Raw genomic sequence first — 26,848 nt, forward strand, 5'->3', positions numbered from 1 at the left:
AATCGGACCCTGAGGGGCCACACCCACAAAATCAGACCCTGAGGGGCCACACCCACAAAATCAAACCCTGAGGGATCCCGGCCACCAATTCAAGCCCTGAGGAGCCCAGGCCACCGAATCGGATCCTGAGGGGCCCCACCCACCAAATCAGACCCTGAGGCCAAAGTGGCCCCTGAGAGGCACCCACAGTTAAAATGGATCCTGACTTGAAAGTCTTGCAGGGGCAGCAGGCAAGTCTCTCTTAAAGGGGCAGCCCGGGCACCATTTCAAACCATTATCTGTACTTCCTTCAGGAAATACATATCTAGTTAGTAATGATAATGACTAACTGCACAAGCAACTAAACAAAAACTATACTGAATATCTAATTGAAGGCAATTATTAATATTGCACCTACCGTAGTACATATTAAAATAGGATTTTTGAGATGGGAATACCCCTTTAAGTGTAACCAGTGGTTCTGGGCACACAACCTGACCAGGTGAGTACCAATATGCAATTCTTTTAACATACTTACCCAGATAAGACCTTATTTTGCACTTAGTCTTTTTATTCTTTGGATGCAAAAGTTTGGACACCCTTGGAGATTTGTGTGCTCCGATAACTTTGAACAAGCTTTCAGACCTTAATTAGCTTGGTATAGTTATGTCTTGTTCACTATCATTATTACGAAAGGCCTGGTGATGCAAATTTCCCAGCTTTATAAATACCCAGCTGTCACGATTCCTCCACTCAGTGTGTCTGGGACTTAGTGATAGACAGCGCTGTCATCCTAACCTGCGCTGGGGCGTGCTGAGCTGTTGGTGCTTTGTTTGACAGCTCAGTTGACGTATCTGAGACTGGGAGGTGCAGAGATTTCTCCAGGTGCTGCCTGTTCTTAGTAATTGCCCTGCTATTTAGGTGAGCTGTCTGGCCCACATCACTGCCAATCAAAGCATCTGTTCTCTGGTGTGTGTTTGCTTGATTCCTGTGCTGTGAGTTCTAATCTATTGCTTCCTGACCTTTGGACTGTGTTCTGACTATCCATTTGTTATTGCACGTTTGCTTAAATCCAATATTTCTCTGGTATTATGACCCCCGGACTGTGACCTAACTTACGCATTTGTCTTTTCCCTTTGTTTACTACGTGCTCTCTTGGTACTGACCCCAGAACATCCAACTTCTTTGCCTTACAGCCTATCATAGTGACTAACGTCATACCAGCCTCATCTAACCTTGTGCCAAAAAACAGCAGGCATGGGTTCTTCTCACCAGCTACCTAGCACTCTGAAAGTGGTGGAGGCCCACAAAGCAGGAGAAGGCTAAAAGAAGATAGCAAAACGTTTTTCAAGTTGCCCTTTCCTCAGTTTGAAATGTAATTAAAAAATGGCAGTTAATGGGAACAGTGAAGGTGAAGATAAGGTCTGGAAGGCCAAGCAAAATTTCAGTGAGAGCTGCTCTTAGGATTGCTAGAGAGGTAAATCAGAACCCCCACTTGACTGCAAAAGACCTTTAGAAACATTTAGCAGACTTTGGAGCTTTGGTACATTGTTCTGACACACGTGCACAAATATGACCTTCATTGAAAAGTCATCAGAAGAAAACCTCTCCTGTGTGCTCACCAAAAAATGTAGCATCAGAAGTATGTAAAAGCTTGATGCATTTTGGAAACAAGTCCTGTGAACCACAGAGGTTTAAATAGAACTATTTGGCCACAATGATCTAAGGTTAGTGTGGTAAGTGTGGAGAAAAAGGTCATAGCGTTTCAGGAAAAGAACATCTTGCCAACCATTAAGCATGGGGATGGATCAGTCATGCTATGATGTCATGTTGCAGCCAATGGCATGGGGAACATTTCACAGGTAGAGGGAAGAATGGATTAAATTAAATTTCAACAAATTCTTGATGCAAACATAACATCATCTGTAAAACAGCTGAATTTTTGAAGAGGATGGCTTCTACAAATGGATAGTGTTCCTAAATAATAGACTACCTCTAAAGGCACAAGCTGGAGGGTTTACAATGGTCCTCACAGTCCCCTGATCTGAACATCATTGAAAATCTGTGTCTAGACCTCAAAATAGCAGTGTATGCAAGATGACCCAGGAATCTCACAGAACTGGAAGAATTTTCCAATAAAGAATGGATGAAAATCCCTCAAACAGGACTCGTGGCTGGCTGCAAAAAACATTTACAAGCTGTGATACTTGCAAAAGGGGTTACTATTAGGTACTATCCATGCAGCGGGCCCAAACTTTTACTTTGGCTCTTTTTCCTTTTTGCAATTTTTAAAATGTGAAACATGAAAATATTTATCAGTGAACCACAATAAAACGCAGGTGTGCAGAGGATAAAATATAACAGAGTGGTTTATAAGTATCCCCACCAACAGTATAAAGGGTAACTTGTGCCCACAATGAAATAGAGTTAATATAAAAATTCAGGGGATGAATGATCCAAGGATGTCCCCTGATCCACCGAAGGAAGACTGCTTAAATGCGATCTTTAGAAGTGTGTGCAGCACAGTTTGTTCCAATGATTAAGTAGGCCTGTCTTACTACCAGCAGCTTTACTATACCAGCACTCAGTGAGCGCGCCAATGTTTGTTTTTCTATTATTTATTTATTTTTTTTAATGCTGCCCAAAAAATAAAGGGAACACTAAAATGCTACATCCTTGATGTCACTGAATAAAATATTACAGTTGCAAATCTTTATTCATTACAAAGTACAATGCATTGAGAGCAATAAAACCTAAAAATGATCAATGTAAATAAAAATTAATATCCCATGGAGGTCTGGATTTGGAATGATACTCAAAATCAAAGTGGAAAATCTAATTACAGGCTGATCCAACTTCAGTGGAAATGCCTCAAGACAAGGAAATGATGCTCAGTAGTGTTTGTGGCCTCCATGTGCCTGTATGACCTCCCTACAATGCCTGGGCATGCTACTGATGAGGTGACGGATGTTTTCCTGTGGGATCGCCTCCCAGACCTGGATTACAGCATTAGTCAAGTACTGGACAGTCTGTAGTGCAATGTGGCGTTGGTGGATGAAATGAGACCTGATGCCCCAGATGTGCTCAATTGGATTTAATTCTGGGGAACAGGCAGGCCAGTCCATAGGATCAATTCCTTCCTTGTGCAGGAACTGCTGACACACTTCAGCCACATGACGCCTAGCATTGTCATGCATCAGAAGGAGCCCAGGGCACCTGCATATGGTCTCACAATGGGTCTGAGGATCTCATCCCGGTACCTAATTGCAGTCAGGGTACTTCTGGCTAGCACATGGAGGGCGGTGTCGCCCTCCAAAGAAATGCCACACACCTTTACTGACCCACTACCAAACCGGTCATGCTGAAGGATGTTGCATGCAGGAAAACTTTCTACACATCGTCTCCAGACTCTGTCACGTCTGTCACATGTGCTTAGTGTGAAACTGTTCTCATTTGTGAAGAGCACAGGGCACCAATGTCGAATCTGCCAATTTTGGTGTTCTCTGGCAAATGCCACTTGCCCTGCTCAGACGTCTGTTTCTGATAGATTGAGCAGACACATAGATGTTAGTGGCCTGCTGGAAGTCATTTTGCAGGGCTCTCAAACTGCTCTTCCTATTCCTCCTTGCACAAAGGAGGCGTTAGCCATCCTGCTGCTGGGTTGATGCCCTTCTACCGCCCTCTTCACATCTTCTGGTGTACTGACCTGTCTCCTGGGATCTGCTTTATGCTCTGGACACTGCTGACACACAGCTACCCTTCTTGCCACAGCTCGAATTGTTGTGCCATCCTGGATGAGCTCCACTACCTGAGCAACTTCTGTGGGTTGTAGACAACTGCCTCATGCAACTGTACCTCCTAGAGGTGAGAGCAATGACAAAATGCAAAAGTGACCAAACAGCCAAAAATGATGAGAACCGAGAAATGGTCTGTGGTCACCGTTGCATAACCACTCCTTTTTATAGGGGTTGTTTTGCTAATTGCCTATAATTTCTACCTGTTGTCTGTTCCATTTGCACAACAGCAGGAGAAATTGGTTGACAATCGGTGTTGCTTCATAACTGGACAGGTTGATTTCATAGAAGTGTGATTGACTTGCAGGTACATTGTGTTGTTTAAAGGGACTGATAAGTCTGCAGTCACTCTGTGTGACTGCAGACCTTTGAATACCCGCAGCGCACGCACTGTACCCTGCGAGGATTCGCCGTTTTCAGACAAGGGACCGGAGTTTGTATGAGTTATACATGCCCCCAGCCAGTGGTGCTGCCTCGCTCTCCATGCACTTCTATGGCATGGACCCGCACCCTCTAGTCGGACACTCTCACTGGCCGGCCGTGTCACTAGACTGGGCACTGCCTTCGCTCAATACAAGTGTACCACTGGTCGGCTGCATGTATAACTCGTACTCCGATACTGGGTCTGAAACCGCCAAATACTCGTAACTCATAGTGCATGCACTGGGGGATTCATAAGTCTGCAGTCACAGTGACTGCAGACTTATCAGTTTTGTCCAAACAACCCTTTAAGTGCTCCCCTTTTATTTTTTTGAGGTGTGTGTGTGTGTGTGTGTGTATATGTATAAAAAAACAACTTCTTTCCCACCCCCCAATGGAGGTGTTTTTTTTTTTTTTGTCCTTTCTCATTCTCGGGTCCTCTACCAGACGCTTGAGAGTCTGAGGGTTCTGTGCTGGATCTTAGTTGTTCCCAGCATTGTGCTTTTCTGGACAGAGAGCTCAGATGTTGCTCCTGGGATCTGTTGTAGCCATTTTCTGAATTAGGGGTCACTGCTCTAAGTGCTCCTATCATCACTGGAATCACTGTTGCCTTCACCTTCCACATCTTCTCCAGTTCTCCTTTTGAGGCCCTGGTATTTCTCCAGCTTCTCATATTCCTTCTTTCTTATGTTCTGTCACTTGGCACTGCCACATCTATTATCATTGCTTTCTACTGATCCTTGTCTACTATGACAATGTCTGGTTGGTTAGCCAACACCTGCTTATCTGTCTGGATCTTGAAGTCCCACAGGATTTTATCCCTTTCATTCTCCACCTCTTTTTCTGGGGTCTCCCACCTGGACTTAGGAGGACTTAGCCCATATGCTGCGCAGATGTTCCTGTACAGTCATGGCCAAAAGTTTTGAGATTGACACAAATATTAATTTTTACAAAGTCTACTGCTTCATTTTTTCTAATGGCAATTTGCATATACTCCAGAATGTTATAAAGAGTGATCAGCTTAACAGCAATTACTTGCAAAGTCAATATTTGCCTAGAAAATTAACTTTATCCCCAAAACACATTTCAACATCATTGCAGCCCTGCGTTAAAAGGACCAGCTAACATCGTTTCAGTGATTGCTCCATTAACACAAGTGTGGGTGTTGATGAGGACAGGGCTGGAGATCAATCTGTCATGATTAAGTAAGAATGACACCACTGGACACTTTAAAAGGAGGCTGGTGCTTGGCATCATTGTTTCTCTTCTGTTAACCATGGTTATCTCTAAAGAAACACGTGCAGTCATCATTGCACTGCACAAAAATGGCCTAACAGGGAAGAGTATCGCAGCTAGAAAGATTGCACCTCAGTCAACAATCTATCGCATCATCAAGAACTTCAAGGAGAGAAGTTCCCTTGTTGCCAAAAAGGCTCCAGGGCGCCCAAGAAAGACCAGCAAGCGCCAGGACCGTCTCTTAAAAGTGTTTCAGCTGCGGATCGGGCTACCAGCAGTGCAGAGCTTGCTCAGGAATGGCAGCAGACAGGTGTGAGTGCATCTGCACGCACTGTGAGGCGGAGACTCTTGGAGCAAGGCCTAGTCTCAAGGAGGGCAGAAAAGAAGCCACTTCTCTCCAGAAAAAAACATCATGGACAGACTGATATTCTGCAAGAGGTACAGGGAGTGGACTGCTGAGGACTGGGGTAAAGTCATTTTCTCTGATGAATCCCCTTTTCGATTGTTTGGGACATCTGGAAAACGGCTTATTCGTAGAAGACCAGGTGAGCGCTACCACCAGTCTTGTCTCATGCCAACTGTCAAGCATCCTGAAACCATTCATGTGTGGGGTTGCTTCTCAGCCAAGGGAATGGGCTCTCTCTCAGTCTTGCCTAAAAACACAGCCATGAATAAAGAATGGTACCAGAATGTCCTCCAAGAGCAACTTCTCCCAACCGTCCAAGAGCAGTTTGGCGATCAACAATGCCTTTTTCAACATGATGGAGCACCTTGCCATAAAGCAAAGGTGATAACTAAATGGCTCAGGGAACAAAACATAGAGATTTTGGGACCATGGCCTGGAAACTCCCCAGATCTTAATCCCATTGAGAACTTGTGGTCAATCATCAAGAGACGGGTGGACAAACAAAAACCTTCAAATTCAGACAAAATAAAAGCATTGATTTTGCAAGAATGGACTGCTATCAGTCAGGATTTGATCCAGAAGTTGATTGAGAGCATGCCAGGGAGAATTGCTGAGGTCCTGAAGAAGAAGGGTCAACACTGCAAATATTGACTTGCTGCATTAACTCATTCTGTCAATATAACCTTTTGCTACTCATAATATGATTGCAATTATATTTCTGTATGTGATAAAAACATCTGACAAACACACATAAAAACCAGAGGGCAGCAGATCATGTGAAAATATAATATTTGTGTCATTCTCAAAACTTTTGGCCATGACTGTATACAATTCCCTCTACTTGGTTGTGGCATTTGATATACGTTGTTCCTGCTTGCATTTTGCATCCTGCCACTTTGTGTTGGACGGTTTCTGAGGTTTCTTTGCATAGTCTGCACCTTGGGTCTTGTCTTGTGTGGTTGATTCCTGCTTCTATGGATCTTGTACTTAGTGCTTGCTCTTGTGCTGCTATGATTAGTGCCTCTTTGCTGTCTCGGAGTCCAGCTTTCTCCAGCCATTGGTAGGATTTCTCCATGTCATCCACCTCCATTATCTGTCTATGGTACATCCTATGCAGTGGCTTGTCTTGCCATGGCGCTTCATGTTCCTATTCTTCCTTTTAGATCTGTTGTTCTTGCTGCCTTAGGCCTTCTCTCAGCATCTCATCTTTAGGTGCCATTCTTCTGATGTATTCCTGGAAACTCCTTGTTTCATCCTTGATGGTGGCTTGGATGCTTATCAAGCCTCGACCACCCTTCTTTCTGTCGGTATACAATCTTTGGGTGCTAGACTTAGGGTGGAGACCTTCATGCATTGTGAGGTGCTTTCGTGTCTTCACATCTGCAGCTTCCATCTCTTCTTTTGGGCATCACACTATGCCAGCAGGGTATCTGATAACTGGCAGGGCATATGTATTGATGGTGCAGATTTTTTTTTCTTCCCATTGAGCTGGCTCTTTAGGACCTGTCTTACCCTTTGATGGTATTTGGATGTTGCTGCTTTTCATGCCTCCTTATCATGGTTACCGTATCCCTGTGGGATGCAGAGATACTTGAAGCATGTCTGTACATCTGCTATGTGCCCTGCTGGTAATTCCACTCCATCGATCTTGACTACCTTGCTTCTCTTTATTACCAACCGGCCGCACTTCTCCAGTCCGTAGGACATCCCGATGTCTTCACTGTAGATCCTTGTCAGGTGGATCAGTGAATCGATGTCTCGTTCGCTTTTCGCATACAGCTTGATGTTATCCATGTAGAGGAGGTTGCTGGTGGTGCTTCCACTTTTGAACTTGTATCCATAGCCAGACTCTGTAATTATCTGACTGAGGGGGTTCAAGTCTATGCAGAACAGCAATGGGGACAGTGCATCACCTTGGTATATGCCGCATTTGATGGTCACTTGTGCTATTTGTCTTGAGTTGATTTCCAATATTGTTCTCCATAGTCCCATTGGGATTCTGAGGAAGGTTCTTAATTTCCTGTTGACAATGTAGAGAGCCAGGTATTCACAGAGCCATGTGTGTGGCATCAAGTCATAGGCTTTCATGCAGTCAATCCAGGCTGTGCTGAGATTGGTCTGTCTGGATCTTGAGTCTTGAGCGACTGCTCTATCTACTAGGAGCTGGTACTTAGAAATTCTGGTGTTGGTCCCGATGTCTTTCTGAGCTGGATTCATGTACTACTTCATATGGTTCTGTAGCTTGGTGGCTATGATGCCTGACAGGAGTTTCCATGTTGTTGTAACTTTATTGGGCGGTTGTTGGATGGAACTGTTCCTTTGTGAGGATCCTTCATGATCAGCACTGATCTTCTTTGTGTAGCCAAGCTGGGTGGTGGCCTTCTTCTAGCAGTTGGTTCATCTGCTTTGCCATGCATTCATGTACCGCAGTTAGTTTATTTAGCCAAGAACAATTTCCACTGATACATATTAATGCATAGAAAAAACCAATTGCATGTTTCACGGACAAAAAGTCACCGAGGACACTCCAACAACTATAGATCCTACACAAAAAAAAAAACGGAGTAATTGCGTCCAAAAATTGTAAAACTATCAGAAAGATTTTATTTAAATAAATATCCACATAAATGACAGACTAATGTAATAGACTCAGACAACACAAAGCATACTTCAAAAGACCCCAGTAAGGAAATCCGCATCTTACCCATTAATAGCTGCCAGTGTATGTGTCCAAATACAGCCCCAGTCTTTATAACGGGTATGCATATGAGAGTGACAATGATTTAAAGGCTATTCAGCATTTCACTTGATATCCCTCTCTAAGCACTTTATATGCACTTTCTGTGATTTATTTGTTAGGGTGTCATTCTCTTCATTTACATATTAATCCCATTGAGGATTGTTTGCCTGTGCCCTTGCTGTTATAACAGTGTACTTTGTGACCTTCACACATGAGCTTTTGAAGTATGCTTTGTGTTTCTGAGTCTGTATATTACATTAGTCTGTCATTTATGTGGATATTTATTTAAATAAAATCTTTCTGATATTTTTACAATTTTTGGACGCCATTACTCCGTTTTTTTGTGTAGTTTATTTAGCCAGTAGATGTTCTTGACCCGCTCTTGGATTTCTCTGCTTCTGTAATGGTGACTGGTTCTTGCTCTAGGTGGTTGCTGTGTTTCATAATTGTATTTTTTTATTAGTTTGCCTAAAATGCTAAGTAAGTGTCATCTTTAACTTTAGACCTTTTAACTGTTCACGATAATAATAATTTTGACTGTATACATATGTGTGTGTGTCTCATTGTGTAATACAATATATATATTTTTTTAACCATAGCCTAATGAGAGCAGCATGGAATCCCAAAACGAGGACATGGAGTCTGGTTGTAATTTATTTGCCACATCTGATTCTGATCTTGATCAGTATTCTGCAAGCAGCATTGTACTGCCGTCTTCAGGTGACCATTCAGAGGTTTCAGGTACATTTCCAGGCTCGTTTGCTGAATAATGGGAAAGGTTGTAATACATCTTATAAAATAATTCTGCTTCTTTATACACTTACCAGTCACTTCTCCACCTTTTATGTAGCTGGATTGTGCGGTACCTCAAAGTTATTTGGAATGTGCAGCAGATGAGGTTAAAAATGAACTTTTAATAAGATATTTATAAACTCAATAACACATATAGTGAGACGCCATACTCGGTGTAATGTGCAAAAATGGACATAGGAGATCTATAAAAATTGGTATACAATATGTCACCACATTCCCGGAACTCTGTTATATTCTGTATTATTACGTGTTGGATGTAAAGATCTATAACAGGAATAATTTGGTGCACATTATTTAAATGGGGGCTACCTCCGTACAGAACAAAGTATGAGGAGTACACTGAGGCTTTGGTATCCACTGCAGATATCAATGTACCAGTAACCAATTCAATTGGCACAACAGAGAGAGCTATAATTAAGTCTCAATCACAGAAATGCAGACTCCGACGCGTTTCGTGATTCTGACTCGTCAGGGAAGGTGTATCGCATCTTGTAAATAACAAACATGCTGCCATGTGTCACTTGCCTGTATGCATTTATGCACCTTCTCGCTGCCATAATGCCGTGTGACGTCTTTCCGGTCTGTGGACCGCAACCCAAGAGACGTCAGGCGGAAATCGGTTAATGGAACGCTGCGGTGGTGCTGACACGCAGACTTCACCTCTGGTGTAGACGTCCTAGAGTGACAGACTGATGTAACAACTCTAGTAACAAAGGAATGGTTGTACTCCAATTATGCCCGGAAAACGATTCAAGAGCAGTAACACAGGTAACATCTATTCCATCAGACATTTCATTAATTGCCGCACAACCGATATTATTTACAATGACACATGCGACTGTGTCATGGAATACATGGGTAGAACGAGAAGGGAATTTTTCAAGAGAGTTGGGAAACCCTACCGGATCGATAAACAAAAGGGACACATCCCCGCGGTCGAAGATTCCCCATAATGAGGCAGGTGGAGGCACTGTGAACGCAATCTGGCCTATGATCCGGCAGTGTCCATCTTTTTGGGAGTGCAGAATTTGCTGGATTTATTTTGGAGTGTGAGGAGGCATTTTTCTTTTCCGGAGCCTTTGTACTACCAGTAACTTGGAAGCCCGCTATATTTCCTTTAACATATGACTGATCTAAGTGAGGACTTGCTTTTTTTGTGGATTGAGTTGAAGCTTTTATTGGGAACATTTTACACAACATTTGGGATCACATTTATCCTGCGCTCTACTCTGAGCATTTATTTTGGGGTTTCCATCTAAATCTCCAAATTGTGTGATTCAGACGAAACCCCTGAGGGATCCATTCATTATAATGAGGCAGCAGAGTTACTCTGGACTCCGTCTGGCCTCTGTTCAGCAGTTTCCTTTTTTTCAGAAGTGCACAAAACTGCAGCCGACTGCACTTTTATTAACGCCTAAAAAGATGAATACTGCCAGATCACAGGTCCTATGGCATCCACAGTGCCTCCATCTGCTTTATAATACAGAATCTTCTGCTGCGTGTTCTGTCTGAATCATGTATTTCAGAGATTTACACGGAAATCCCAATGTAATCGCTCAGCGTAGAGTGCAGTATAAATGTGAGAAGAACGTTACTGTGATCTTTGGAAGGCTGAATGAAAAAATCAACAGCAGATCAAGAATTGGTTTTATATAATTTTTTTATGCCGTTCCTCATGCGGTATAAGTGATTAGACGACATAATTCTTCTGGTCGGTGTTATTACAGCAATACGGTGTCCACTGAAGGGGTTAACTAGTGGGACAGTTTTATAGGTCGGGTCATTCAAGATGCGGCGATACCAAATATGTGTACTTTTTTTGTCCATAAAAGTATTTATTTATGGGTACAATATAGTTTTATTTTTATTATTTGTTACAAAAATTTTTTTTACGTAGTCCCTCTATGGGACTTTCACTTTTTTTTAACTTAATACAAACTTGTGATACCATGCTCTGAGCATACTGTAACAAGCTTGCTAGCTGTGGTGACCCTGATGTTGTCATGATGACATTGGGTCACCATCGCAACGATCAGGCTCTCGCAATGACTCCTATTGGAGGGCAGAGGGATACACCTCCCTATGCCTGCCTTCTAAATGCAGCGTTCAGTATCGATTGCAGTATTTAGCGGGTTAAACTACCAGTAGCGATGTGGGCACTGCTCCTTTCACTTAGTGATGGGTGTCAGCTGTCATATCAGCTGAACACCCGGCAGCGGTCACTCACTCACAGCCCCTATGCATGCAAAATCACCAGGACATATCCATACATCCAAGGTCGGTAAGTACTTGCCAACCCTGAGATATGGATACGTCCAAGGTGATGAAGGGGTTAACCACAAGTGGGAGACATGAAAACTTAATGTACTCCTAGCTTGCATTACGACTGCTGTAAAAGTGGGCGGGGTCTGATCACGTGTTTGATGTCACTCCTCCCCTCCCCTTATGGGCGTTTATAAAAGGATAAGGGAGGATGAAGTTAGGGATCACAGTGCAGCGCTACGTCGTTGGTGACTGCAAAGTGATAAACATACCAGAGAAAGAAACAGCCTGACCAACACCAAGTCAGATTAGCAATGCACTGGCAGGATGCAGCAGACCTCCATGATAAAGGTGGGGGCAGCACAGGTGCAAAATAGAAACAGCCACAACTCACAAGCCTATCGTATCATGGAGGGGGTGGCTGCCTAGTAAAAAGTGCACATAAATGAGGCTTGTATAGGATGCCAGTCACACAGGTACGTGTGGTGCACAGTGTCTGGCTTACAGCCTGTTATTGATACCCATGCTACTAGATCAGGCGGGCTGTCTAGCACTATATAAGTGTATCCCACAAGGACAGACATCCCAGTTCACCCAACCAACACTAAAGGACCTGCCTAAGTGATCCCAAAATGTGGGCAGCATCACGGAGGATGGCGTCAGCACTGATTCTGTTAGTTGGCACTGTGCTGCTTACTGTATCATACATCATAGGATTAAGTACACAGACTGTATAACACATGATAGGATTAGGTACAGATGAGCAGACTATCGGGTGTTACAGGCCACATAGCCATGAATCTAATCCTTTCATTTGTGGTAGCCTGCTGAGCTGTGTATCTAGTTCTATGTGGACTGTATCACACACTAGGATTAGATACACGGCTCAGTGAACTGTATCGCACGTGATAGGATTAGATACATTCCACTGAGGTGTATCACATTTGGTGGAATTGACACACGACTCAACGGACTGTAACAATCATGATGGGATTAGATCCCTGGCTCTGCTCAGTCGGTATAAAGCCTTATTCCGATGTCCCTGCATTACAGACTTCTGAATGAGGCATTACACTGAGCAGGCCTGAGTCAGTGTTCAGAAGACAGCAGATAATTACACTACTGTGCTCTGAACACTGCGGTGACAGCGGTGGTGAGCGCAGGTCAGGAGTCTGGTATTTTACTAGTAATGCCAAGCTACTGTGCTTTTCTCACCGCTGGAAGACGTCACCTTCGCTGCTCTGTTATTGCATTTCACACTGATCTCACGGTGATTTCTTCCAGCCGCGAGAATAGCTCGGTAGCTTGGCTTTAGTAGTAAATATACCAGACTGCTGCCCTGCGCTCACCACCGCTGCCTCGAGCCTCTTGTCACTTCCTGCTGAACCCTGCGTGAGTGGTGACAGAGGGAAATTGTAGCTCAGAGTAAAGCTGTGGGCTAGAAAAAAAAAATGGAACCTGATTCTCCCCCACAGCTGTGAACTCGACTGCATAGGGGGCATCTCCAGTCCACGGCTGAGGAAGCCACAGAATAGAAGAGGCAGTCAGACAACGACCAGTTTCCTGTGTCCTGAGGGTGTTGTGTCTACGGTGTACAGGTGCCATGCTTAAATATTTATAAACCAGCATGTAAAAATTGACAGTGCCCAATAGCTATAGAAAGGGGAAAAAACTCAGTTAAAAGGTGACATTTCGTTTTTCATTAAAATAATTGAATATATAAACAATAATTATTAATGCAAAAATAAATATCACCACACATTCCCTTTAAAACAAGACGGGGAGGTTTCAGATTATTACGCTGCCCTTATAGTCTTTGGATGGGGGAAAAGTAGGAATGAGAAAACAGTATTGGGAGACACAGAAAAATCGCGCTGAGCTTTCTAACAAGTCTTTTCCCGCCAGGGCTGAATTCACATCCAGACAGCTCAATACTGCTTTATAATATCCTTTTTGCTGCTGTATTTTTCTGTGTGCAATGATAGCGGAAATCCCTTTTTGTGAGTTGTGCATATGAGACATCATATCAGATCGTCTCCACCCACCAGTTCAGAGTCAATTGCAAACTAGAGAGAGAAACACCACAGAGGTAAACGGAGTAAAAAGCAGGATGCAAGTCATATATTGCCCAGAAATGGTGTTTTCATTTATTTAACACACAAGACAAATTAGCCTTGAAAATACATTTACCCATTAAATATATATATAATTCTCCCAGTTTCCCAGTTAGCGATCTCAGGTGGTCGATGGATTGCTGTGGCAGCTGGGGGCTTGCTGAAGGCTCCTGTATCTGCCGCCTTAGTATTTCTGTGAAGGCCAGCCAGTTGCTGGTCTTCTTAGGAGACCATGATTTGTCCTAAATACTGCTGTACTATGCTATTGCAATGTGTAGTATAAGTGACCGGACGATCGCAGATTCAAGTTCCCTAAGGGAACTCGAAAATAAGGGAAAGAAAAAATGTGTTTATAAATAATATTAAAAAATTTGAGTCACTTCCATTATCTCCCATTAAAATAAATAGTGTATGGTATCGTTATGTTCATAAAAGTCCAGTTTATCAAAACTTAACCCTATTGTTAGATGCCACAAAGCGAAAAAATCTGGAGATGGTAGAATTGTGGTTTTTCATTTGCTGCAATTCTGCAATAAAATTAAATCAAAATGTCGTATCTTCCCCAAAGCTGTGTACATTAAAAATGTCAACAGTCACACAGCTCCATTGTCTTAAAAAATGACAATGTTACAGATCTCTAAAATGGTAACGCAAGAAAAAATTTCTGGGAATTTTGATTATTTTTTTCCCTCACCACTTAAATAAAAAATTTTTTAAAAAAATACCGGTGTTTGCTATTGGGTAATGGACATGGAGATTCAGGTTACCAGGTCATTTTTACCATACAATTACGGATGAGCAGACTCATGGATGTTCGGGTTTGTCGCGTTCAACCACACTTTTGTTGAAATTTTGATTCGGTTACCAGAACTATAATCGAACTTGTACCTCAAAGCCATAAACGTAAATGGAGACCTGAGCTTTGGTGCTGTAAAATGGTCTTTCCTTTCCTTCCTTTCTCTCTTTCTCTCTTTCTCTTTCTTTCTCAAATTCAAATGATCTTTTTTGGCATGACTAAGTACATGTTAGCATTGCCAAAGCAAATGTTAAAAATAGGGGTACAGGGGTAGGGAGGCATATAGAGGTCCAGGATATATCGGGCTCCTTTTAGAGGATAGGGGCATGTCCATGGTTGGGGTATAGAGGTCCATGGCATATCAGTCTTCTCTTAGTCTGTGGCAGGCACTGACATAAACCGCTGCTATGGCTGCTGCACTTTCCTCTTCTCCCACTATTATCAGTCTAAGAAGAGACTGGTATGTCATGGACTTCTATACCCCAGCCCTGTCTCACTCCCCATCTCTGTTGGAAATAGGCCATCCCCTTTCCATTGACTCTCACGCTGCACCTGTTCTCAGTGTAGGAGTTTCGGATGACATTGCATGTTCTGCCTTTATTTCAGGTTCGCTCATCTTTACATCTCTCTCGTTCAGGTTCGCTCATCTCTCTCTCTTTTTCTCTCTATCTCTCCCATTCAGGTTCGCTCATTTTTACTTCTTTCTTTCTTTCTTTCTTTCTTCTTCTTCTTCTTCTTCTTCTTCTTCTTCTTCTTCTTCTTCTTCTTCTTCTTCTTCTTCTTCTTCTTCTTCTTCTTCTTCTTCTTCTTCTTCTTCTTCTTCTTCCCCTCTCTCTCTCTCTCTCTCTCATATTCAGGTTCACTCATCTTTACATCTCTCTTTCAGGTTCGCTCATTTCTTTCTTTCTTTCTTTCTTTCTTTCTTTCTTTCTTTCTTTCTTTCTCTCTCTCTCTCGTTCAGGTTCGCTCACCTTTAGATCTCTCTTGCGCGCGCGCTCTTTCTTTCTTTCTTTCTTTCTTTCTTTCTTTCTTTCTTTCTTTCTTTCTTTCTTTCTTTCTTTCTTTCTTTCTTCCTCCCTCTCCCTCTCCCTCCCTCTCCCTCCCTCCCTCTCCCTCCCTCTCTCTCTCTCTCTCTCTCTCTCTCTCTCTCTCTTTCTCTTTCGTTCAGGTTCGCTCACCTTTACATCTCTCTTTCTCTCTCCCCTCCCGTTCAGGTTCGCTCATCTCTCTCTCTTTTGTTCAGGTTGGCTCACCTTTACATCTCTCTCTTCCTCTCTCTCTCGCTCAGGTTCGCTCACCTTTACATCTCTCTTCCTCTCTCTCATTCAGGTTTGCTCACCTTTACATCTCTCTTCCTCTCTCTCTCGTTCAGGTTCGCTCACCTTTACATCTCTCTTCCTCTCTCTCTCGTTCAGGTTCGCTCACCTTTACATCTCTCTTCCTCTCTCTCTCGTTCAGGTTCGTTCGTCTGTACATACTGTGAATACCATAAACACTTAAGACAGTTGCAAAATTGCAGTTTTATTGGAGTTTTTTTTTTCCTTATTTTCACTGCACTTGGATTTGTTTTTCCTGTTTTTGAATCCACTGAATGGTTAAGGGAACGGTGTCACCTGTCACCCCAGACTACAACCTGTCTACATAAAGCAAGCCCTCATACACCTCTGTCAACGGAAACATTATAAAGTTATGGCTCTTGGAAGAAGGGGAGGAAAAACAAGAGCAAAAACAGAAAATTGCCTTTGCAGAGGAGCATGTTAGAGATTTCAGTCTTTAGAGTTTCCCCATAGAAAAAGATGAGAAAATATTGGAATGATTGATCCTAGTTTTCACAGCTTCTCTTATCAGGCACATAGCTGATTTAGTCCAAATTTCATAATCTGGCTGTGTAGTTCCAAAGAAAGGCAAAAATCTCCGGTTGGATATTTTGGGGAAAATTTCTTCTTGACTCCGTTTTTATTATTTACAACAAATCCTTGGATCATTATCCCATTTCCAGATATCTTGTACCCATAAGGGCGCAGTCAGACAGCCGCATAAATCTGGGCGAGATCAGAACGCAGGGCACGGGACTGGCCGGCGGCTTTCCCTACCTGAGCATGGCAGCTTCACTTATCTCTGTGCAGCTGTCAGGCTTGGGTTGGTTGAGCCGCCGGCCAGTCCGTGCACTGCGTTCCGATTTATACGACAGTCTGACTGCGCCCTGATTTATGCTATTTCTCAAAGGGTGTGTCCACCTTTTTGGGAACAATCGCCCCCATCTCTTCCCCTTAGATGCATGCATTTGGGGCTAAAAATCATTTTTGCAATTCAATGTCATAGAAGAATGTTTCACCGTTTGGCTTTTACAGGCTCTTTCTTTCCCCATTCATTCAGTTTGGATCGTAAAAAATCTGAGACAAGCCCAGTGAAAGACAAATAAGAGTTACACATGCTCCTATCAGAATGAGAGTTCACTGGCGGATCCTTATTTCACTCATTCTTCAGCCAACAATCAACAAGTGCAATACTTAGGCTATAGATGGCAAATATAGAAACATTTTTAATGAAACCCAATTGCATAGATGATTATTAGCCCAAATATATGGTATTAAGTTAAATAAATTGTCCCCCCAAGGGTGAAAAACCTACCTAATAGCTTAACTGTCCCCCAGTGGTTGCTAAATAAAGGGGTCCCTGGCCTCCACCGCTATCTGTCCCTACAACTCTATAGGTGTGGGTGAGGATCACTAGACCCTCTGTATTAGGGGTCCCAGCAGTTGTATCCCCTCTTTTGATCTAACATTGATCACATATACAATGGACAGGGAAAAAATTGTTTTCTGGGTCCCCCCCCCCCCCCGTAAATTGCTCTTCAGCCAAATGAAAAGTGCGTGTTACATTCAGGCTATCCGTGTCGCGCACGTTTTGTCTCAGACTTCAGTTCTGACTTGTTTTATTTCTTTTTTAAATTGGTTTCCAGATGCAGAAACTGCAACCTCAGTGCAGTCCGGATCCGTGGATGCAAGTCTACACATGAAGAAGAAACCCTGGGATAGAAGATTAAGCATGCCGATGACCCTGGCGTTCTGCTACCTCTCCTTACTGTGGGTTCGGGCGTCAGTCACGCTTTCTGATTTATTGAGGTAAGACGCAAACCGAAGAAAACCTGAAACCCCATTAGAGTTCTGCGTCACTATGTGCTGTTTGGGGGACAACCGCTGCGAAATGTATGCCCAGAGCTAATACTGACAGAACAAATGAATCCTAATGTATCCGAACCTCTCTGCACGTGCTCTCCTGCGTTTGTTAAAGGATTTCCCCCCAGAGAAAAAAGGTAGATCTCCATCTCGAATGTAGCAGAGGTGTGCATGCTTATCCTCTGCTCGGTTCATTGTCTATTGGACTGCCAGAGAATGTTGACTGATGCTCAGGCAGTCCTATAGAGAATGAATGGAGCTGGCAGAGATCCAGCATGTGCGCTAAGGTGGAATCGGCTGGGATCACAGTAGTGGACCATCGCGGGAATCAGTAGTGAACCCTCAGGGATTAGCAAGTTATCCCATACTTGATGATACCTTCAAGGTTCTAGCAATTTTCTGGATTGACTGTCCTTCATGGATTAAAGAAGTGGACTGTTGTTTCTCTTTACTTGGTTGATTGATCCTTGCCATCTACTGACCTAGAACAGTTGTGGAATAGGGCTCAGTACTGTATTGTCCTGTGTACCCACACCACCTCTAGAAAACACGCTTGTTGGACGTAAATGTTTTCTAAATACTGGTGATTCCACAAATGAACTCTTGATGGGGCATACTTGTTCACTGGAAACCTTTCCAGATGATGACCTGATGAAGCTGCTTGAGAGATAATGCCAAGGGGGTGTAAAGCTATTATCGGAGTGAACGGGAGGAACTTTGCGCAATGTAAGGGTTAACACATATTCTGGTATATTACACACACACATCTTTATTCCTTATTTCCACATGGGTTTGTCTGAGGTTTTGCTGCCTTCAGCCTGAATGTAAAATGTGCACATTACAATAAGAACAAGAGAAACCATTGGTGGCTGTGTCCAACCTCCTGGCTGGTATACTGTGTGATTATAAAATATATATTGATAATCTAAATTTTATTTGACAGGTTGGTTTTCTACCGTCACATCCCTTACTACAATTCTCAGCAGTACTTTCCGGAGAAAACAAATCTTTATGGGCCGGACATACATATTTTCCAAGTTCGGGTGTGTATTATTAATCTTTAATGTTTGTGTTCTGATCAGCCATGGCTTATGTGTAACCAGGTGAATGACTATGTCCTATGGTTTTGGATGAGCACAGCCCTCCATGGCTGAGAGAGAGTGCAGTGTGCTCAATCGGAAGCATTTTCTTATTGTTGCAACGCATCTAAAGTTAAAAAAAAATAACAATAATAATTAGAAAATAGTCTTGATTCTTAAAAGCTAGGGTTCACCGCTCCTCTGCAGACCTCTATATCTGTATGAAAAGCGGCTACAAAAGAAGTATAAACTGATGCACCCGTCGTATATCGCTGCACTCGCTCTGCTTTCTCATAATGCAGAGGGATTGTAGTAAACTGATTGTGTAAATGCTTCGTGGAAAGGAGATGCCTCATATATTTTTGCACAAATTGCTGAAAAAAAAAGTCATACTGCATGTCCATTTATTAAAAAACCTAAAGAGTCGAACTGGAATATAAGTTGTTATGCATGCAGCGTGTAGGAGCAGGTCTACACTGGCCACTAATCGGACAGATCCTTGGATAAAAGCAAAGTGAGCAAATACCCTGCTATAAATAACAGTAGTGCATGTAAATAACATGGGGTACTTACCGTAGTTAACAACGTAATTTAGATTTTTTTTAAAAAAAGCGTAAAAGCCATCCCACCACATCAAGGTGACCCTATTTGGGACAGCTCTAACGCCGAGTCTTAAGACCTTACCATATGTCAAATTACATAAATGTGAATAAGGACCCAGACCCCGACTTATAGACAGCTCGCCATGGGGAGCTAAATAAATCTAATGTCCAGCTCAAAGAAAAGGGAGGCCATGTTACTGACCTTTGTGAACATGCTCCTACGCGTTGCATACAAACTTATATTCCAGTTCATCTCTTTAGCTTTTTGTTTCAGTGCAAATAAGGGTTTGTCCTTCTTTTCTTTGAGATGGACATTACGTTTATATACCTCTCCATCGCTGGTTGTCCATTAGTCGTGGTCTCGGCCCGGCTCAGCCCTTATTCACGTTTACGTAATTTGATAAATGGTAAAATTTTAATACTAGAGGTTAGGAATGTCCCGAATAGGTTCACCTTGACGCGGTGGGACAACTTTTAATTTTTTTTTTTATAAAAAATTATGTTAACCAAGTACCCCATGTTGTTTTCATGCACTATTGCTATTTATTTACTGCAGAGTATTTGCTCACTTTCTTTTTAAGTAATGTTACTGGGATTGATTAGGACTCCTGCGCTTTCACCAGTTTTGCTCTTTGCAAACTATTTCTATTTCTGAGCTAGTGGTTGGAAACCAGATGCTTTAATGTTTCCCATACATAGTACACACAGACATGAGGGATTCCTGCTCTCGTGTTTCTTTCTAGCACAGAAACAGAAGCAGCAGCATGGAGGATATTATACAGCACCACTGAGCCGGTGTAGCTGTGAATGCAGCTCTGGGGTGAGAGAAAAGCCTTACCAAAAATTGTATCAAACTTGGACACGCAGAGATTTTGTTTCCCTTGGCCAGACTCTGTATGAGGAAAAAAAATTGGACATGTTCCCGGCCCAATAGATTGAGATCGGTCCGGGTGACATCAGATGTTTTGTCTGGTCGCACTTGGACAGATAATTCATCCATCTACACTTGCCCTAAATGCGTTTATTGCCCCTTGCGAGCCAAGTTTTAGTGAAGATAATGGAGCGCTATCAGTTTTTTCAGCAGCTCGATTAACTGTTTACATGTCAAGGCGGTCAATAGTGACCACTGCATGTATAGAGTCTGGCAAAGAAGATTGTCGGTATTTCCATCCATAATGTACGGTAGTCTACTGTGGGGGGGGGGGAAATTGTGGCAAAGGCCCTTAGTCTTCAAAAAGATTGATAGGATGTTTTAACACGCATGCGTAAAAAAACGCTGAATTTTACATTACCAGAAAAATGAATGAGATTTCTGAAATCTCATGCCCATGCTGCTACTCTTATTTTCCTTGCGTATCATGTTTTTTTTTTTCAGATCTTCAGCAGGTTAATTTGTGCTTTTCACCCATTCAAATAAAACAAAAATGCACCAAAAATGTTTGCATTTTTCCTAATCAAGAGATAGCGTTTTAAGTACAGGAGAAAAAAGCAAAAACAATCCCTTGGTCTGGTGGTGTGATGTGATGCAGTCTCAAAATTGTTCTCCATGCCTTTCCAAGAAGAACATGTCTTTGGTCCTGCCTTGGACATTCTACTTAAAAAAAGAAAAAAAAAACCCTTTCAGAATCAAAATAGGAAGTACAAAGGTAAAGGAAATTTTCGGGCAGGTCGTGCTACCCATATGTTATCCTTAAAGAGGTTAAAGGCACGAATATCTAACTTGACCACATCGGAACCAACCATGATGAACAATGATGCCGTTATCAGAATGTTGGCAGGAAAAACGTTGTGTAAAATATTCATATTTTAGTACGTTTTTGCAACATTCAGAGTTTTGCTGAGCTCTGTATAACCCCACCTACGCCACTGTTTTAGCAGATTTCTGCCCATGCACAGTGCACCCCGAAAGCTGCCAATCAGTGGTGGGGGTGTGGTTACTCATAGCAGTTGACTAGGAAGCACGAGACATCTAGTCCTGTAGTGATAATCTCCTGCCAATCAAACACTGAATTTATTAGAACGACAACCCAGCCCAGTAAGTAACTCATCGCTGGAATCAGGCTTGTGGATCTAGGAAAGGCAAGAAAGTTTCCAAAATAGCAAAGTTGGGTTAAAAAAAACCAAACAAATACAAATTGTGAAACACAAAGCTGTACTTGGCAGTGTTAAACAGCTGCCGTCTGGCAACATGCCGTTTAACATCCTGTTTACACAAGTCAACCCAAATTCAAATGCGCACAGAACCATCTGTAATCGATTTATTCTGTGGTGTCTGCTGCCATTATTGTCATCCGCATGAGTTCTGCTGACACAGGATGGTGATGAGAACGAGGAGTTTTTTTTTTTTTTTGTGCAAACCAAAAAACCATTTCAGTCTATGACTTGTCATTTGCGTGTTCATCCAGGTGATCAGCAGCCTGATTAGACGACAGGCTTATTGTGCAGTTTATATGGACCTTGCTATGTCCCAGGATCTTTCTCCTCTAGCGAAATTCAAAGCACTTTCCACCAGAGCCTTGTCTGTTACCAGGGCGGAAAGGGCTGAGTCTTCCGTGGCGTGGAAAGGGATGTCGCGTACGTGGGGCAGAAAGGGCTGACGGCCTCCGTAGTGCGAATAGACCGGGGGGAAGGGGGGCAGAAGGGGCAGTTGCGTCCGGGGGGGGGCATAAAGGCGTTTAGGGCTGTTGCTCCGGGGGGTGGATAAGGCTGTCGCGTCCAGGGGGCGGATAGGACTGCTACCAAAGGGGTGGATAAGGCTGTTGCGTCCGGGAGGCGAATCTGCAGGGATCCACACTGGGTTTCGGTCCACATCTTCTTCAAACATCCACCTTTGGTAGAACAATTCTCTCGTTATTTTCTCTCTCTGGAAAAAATTGTCATTTGGCTTCTTCTGGTGTGCTGTTCTGGAGGAGGATTTGAGAAATTAGAATTAGTTTTACTGGTAACTAAATTTCTAGGCAATGTATTGGTTGAATACAGATAATTTAGTCATACACCCAAGGTGGTTATGTGAAATACAGAGAGAAATGCATTTTAGTTTGCTATATGTACTTCCTTTCATATGCATTGTGAGTTGGCACAGGGCTACTGCTAAATAGCATCTATTCATCCCATATCTAAAGGAAATCTGTCTGCAGGTTTTTTACTATGTAATTTGAGCGCAACATGGTGTAGGGGCTGAGATTTCAGCGATATGTCATTTACTCGGCTGTGTGTTGCTGTTTAAATACAATCAGTGTTTTATCAGCAGGAGATTATCACTACAGGCCAAGTTGTCTCTTGCTTTCTAGTCCAGCCACGCCCCTATCACTGAGTGTACACAGGAAGTGGCCAATCAGTAGTGTGGGCGGGGTTATACTCATATAGCCCTGAGCATTCAGAGCTCTGCCAGATCTGCAGTGATACATCTCTGGAATCAGGGTCTCAGTCCCTACATTATGCTGCTGTCAGATTACATAGCAAAAACCGCGTGACAGATTGCTTTAACTTTCAATTGTGGAAATTCACGTTTATCAACTAACAGGATAAGGGGATAACTTGATGATCTTTGGGAGTCCCATTGCTTGAATGTCTAGTTATCCCAAGAACGGGCTCTGAACACCGTGAAAAGAACTTTGTGACCCATCTCGAATGGAGGGGAGGGTCGCATGCTTGGCCACAGCTTCATTTTCTGTAGGACTGCCAGAAATTGCAGTGCTGTATTTGACTTTCTCCAGGGGGGAACATAGACAAGGAATGAAAAGGAGGTCAAGCGCTGCACCCCCTGCTCCCTTCAGATGGGGCTCTGGAGCCAGCACCCCTTTCTCAAGGTTACTGGGGGTCCCCAGCAGTAATTTGGGGAATGCTCCTTTATGATCCTTTGTAGACTAAATGAAACGAGACTGTGTGTGATGTAATTCCATCTCTGCTGTTTATTTCCATTTAATGAGAACGATTACCTTAGATACACCTCCTCTTCCTATTAATTGCGTCTCACGTTTTCTACTTCTGTACAAAAACTAAGCCACATTTGACCCATAAAACCTTTTTTATTACAGAACTTCTAAAGCGCCACAAGCCCCGTCATGCTGTCAGCCTTACGAGTCCCCTTTTCATCTTCTCTCTGTAGTGCATCTTCTCTATACACACCCTGCGACCCAGAGATGTGCTTTTAACTTACACGAGGTCCCTCGCTTCTTTGGAGATTATTTGGCTTGAAATTAATCTCTGTGCTTTAATCCACACGTGTCTAATGTGGGTTCATTATTCAGGAGAAACAAGAGGTTCAACAAAACTTTGCTCCTGGCTGAAGAGGAGGGGGGTACATAGTTACATTGTTTTAAAACGGACCTCGGTTCATCAAGTTCAACCTTTCTCCATCAATTGTACATTTTGTCACTAAATTATCTATTACCTATAACGTTATGTGTAGTGAGGAAATCATCCAGCCCGTTTTTTAAAAGCTGTTATAGTGTCTGCCATTACTACCTCTGCAACTGGGGCATCAATAGGAGCCCTAGTTATAGGGGTATATAGCCCCTTGCTGTGCCACACTTCACTGGCAGAAACCAGCAGCTTTGTTATGCCAAGTAGACACATGTCAATCATGTGATCGCCAGTTCCTACAGAAGCATTGGCAATGCCGATACTTCTCTTCACTGCATGGCTCTATGTAGCCAGCAAAAGAGAAGACAGAAATGGTAGTAAACCACTTCTGCCCTCTCCCCTAGTTCCCAGGCTACATCTGACACCTGGAGGCCCAGTCAGCTCCTGTTAGATTGCAGACGCTTTAAAAGCGTTGTTGGCTGCAGTGGTCCTGTTACATAATGGTGTCACTTGTCCATCCGGAATGACAGCACTGGCCTGGGAGGTATGGTATTTTATGTTAGGCGTGAGACACTCCACTACTGGAAGACCCCTTTTTATTTTGTATGGAGGACTATAACATTTTAAAAGAAAAAAATATATATATTCTTGCCTCCCACATCGGCACTGCTCCAGTGATGTTAGCCTTTTGTCTTCTGGTGCTCCCGTGACGTTATGTTCCATGAGTGCTGCAGCTTATCATTGCCCGTTGATGGACTGCAGCTTTCACAGATTCTTCATCTGCTGGAACTCTGCAGCCCATCGACATTCTGCTGAAGATGGCTGCCTTTCACCACGGCATGGCCCCTTTGCCCAAACCTACAAATATAAACTTTGAATGCTCATGCTTCAAGGAACATATTTCCATTTGATGCTCAGGTGTCTGTGTTTTTGCCCACGTGGTAGATGAAGGCTACATTCTACTTCAGACGATGAAAGGCTTAGAATATCTGAAGCTATAACTGAGCACGATCTAAGTGAGGTATAGGTTTTAAAGGATATTAAATCCATGAAAAAAAAAATCCTTTTGAAGCCTTAAACGACAAAAGCATATCCTGGTATTAAGAAACAAAAAGCCAATATAACGCTAAGCTGTTTCCTGCCTAACGGATGAGAAAGAAGATCTGTTAACAAAAGAAACCTCTGATGCCAGTTATTCCAGCCAAAAATGAATGGCTGCAGACCTATGTAAATGGGTCTGGGTTGTAAAGGTGAGCCGAGCAGGTAATGGTGTTTGTACACCACCAAATTGCACCTTTATTTTACTCCTTTATATAGCACCATCATATCCCACAGCTACAGGCATCGGCATCATCACTGTCCCCATTGGGGCTCACAGTCTACCTTCCCCATCAGGATGTCTTTGGAGTGTGGGGGGAAACCAGAGAACCCAGAGGAAGCCCACGGAAAGACGGGGAGAACATACAAACTCCTTGCAGATGTTGTCCTTGGTGGGATTTAAGCCCAGATCCCCAGCGCTGCCAAGTATCGGTGCTAACCACTGAGCCAATGTGTTTTCCGCTTGTGACTATAACCTTAAGCGGTTCATACCCATTAGATTGTGAGCAGAATGTGGCCGCTCAGTGGTAAGATACCACCAGTGACATGATGAGACAAAATTTGCCTATCAGGAGGGAAACAAAAGTCAGCGTGGCAAATGATCGACCAAATTTGCCCAATCGTGTCATTCACCTATATTCATCCAACCAATTCTATAAATGTTCAACTTGATGAATCACACTTTTTGAAATTTTAAAACCGTGTTTGCCGGATTTGGACAAAATCGGCCATTTCAGCCAACCTTTTACTTTTAATCTTGGGCAGCTGTAATGTAGCCTAAGCTCATCAAATTTAAAAAGGTTGGTGATGTCTGCTTACCATTTTTTGGAAATTACTTTAACTATGTTTTTGTTGCTTTTTTTTTAACTCCCTATAGAGTTCTAAAGATCAAAATGGCAACAAACAGGCAGGCAAACTCCCTTATCATTGTGATAAAGCTGGTTGGGGAACTTGGCATCGCCATATTGGTGGCGGAAGAGGTGCCATTATTGGTGATCCCAGCAGACGGCTGTCCGCCAAATGCTCGTTCGATAAGCAGCTGTTTCTCCACGTTTTCAGTGGGCGGTGAGGATGGTCTGTCCTGAAAATATAAGGCTTGGTCATTAAAAATCCAATTGCCCGAACCTTCTCTCTTGACTTCTGAAGGCACCTTACAAGGCCATCTGATCAGGATGACATCGGTGGACTTGGCTGATTGTCATCTGTGAATAGGTGGTGATTTCTTGAGAGAATTGTATTTATATCTGATAAATAGTTTTCTATATTTTGAGTTTCTTTTTAATTTAGAAAAATAATTTAAGAAGAGCTAATTATTTTAGTATTTTAGTTACTTTATGGTGGACTCCATGTTTGTTGTCAGACTCTAAGACGTGATGGCAAACCATTTAATTGATGCCTTTGTCCAGCAATGATACCTAAGGCTATGTTCACATGGATGTTTTAGAGACCTGCAAATATTTCAAGCAGAATCTGCTTCAGCGATGGCTCCTTTTGGGAGTTGTTCTTCCTTCCCTGAATCTGTTTTATTTTCAGCCTTTTGATGTGACCATGCCCAGTTTGGAGCAGTCAGCGATATTGGGGTATGTTCAGGCAGCGTGTTTTGGAGCATTCAAAAGCCACTAGTTTTTCGAGCAGAAAATGCTCCTATTTTGAGGAGTTTTTTTGGGATACATTTTTGGCCATGTGCACCTAGACCTTTTCTAGCAGAAACAAAGCAGAAACTTTAAAAATTCTCTTTCAAATCTCAAAAACTTCTCAAAAAATGTTGTTTTTCTGCTCTGAAAACGCAGGGGAAAAAAAAGACTCCATGTGCACATAGCCTAACTTTCCATGAAGTTTACAGAGTTGTGGAAGACTATTTTTTATGAAACGTTCTTTGAAGCCTTTTCGATTTGATAGTGCCTTGTTTGGAGAGATTTCGTTCAGGATCTGCTTCAAAGAAGTAAGAGTGCTCTTTATTTTTTCAAAACTCCTCGTATGAATCGATAAGTCTCATAGAACTGAATAGGAAGCGTTTTTTCAGCC

The 26,848-nt window shown here is 42.8% G+C and overlaps 1 protein-coding gene across 1 annotated transcript in view; it reads left to right on the forward strand.

Annotated features, from left to right (window-relative positions):
* The window catches only part of TAF1B (TATA-box binding protein associated factor, RNA polymerase I subunit B), a 169,225-nt gene that overhangs the window by 62,572 nt on the left and 79,805 nt on the right, over positions 1-26,848 (forward strand). Inside the window, exons 6-8 of the mRNA XM_073568208.1 lie at positions 9,175-9,316; positions 17,523-17,685; positions 18,683-18,782. Coding sequence (XP_073424309.1) covers positions 9,175-9,316; positions 17,523-17,685; positions 18,683-18,782 — 405 coding nt within the window. The remainder of the gene's footprint in view (positions 1-9,174; positions 9,317-17,522; positions 17,686-18,682; positions 18,783-26,848) is intronic.

This window comes from Dendrobates tinctorius, unplaced genomic scaffold (genome assembly GCF_039654945.1).
Source record: "Dendrobates tinctorius isolate UK_male_01 unplaced genomic scaffold, ASM3965494v1 ptg000021l, whole genome shotgun sequence".
Taxonomy (NCBI): Eukaryota; Metazoa; Chordata; class Amphibia; order Anura; family Dendrobatidae; genus Dendrobates; species Dendrobates tinctorius.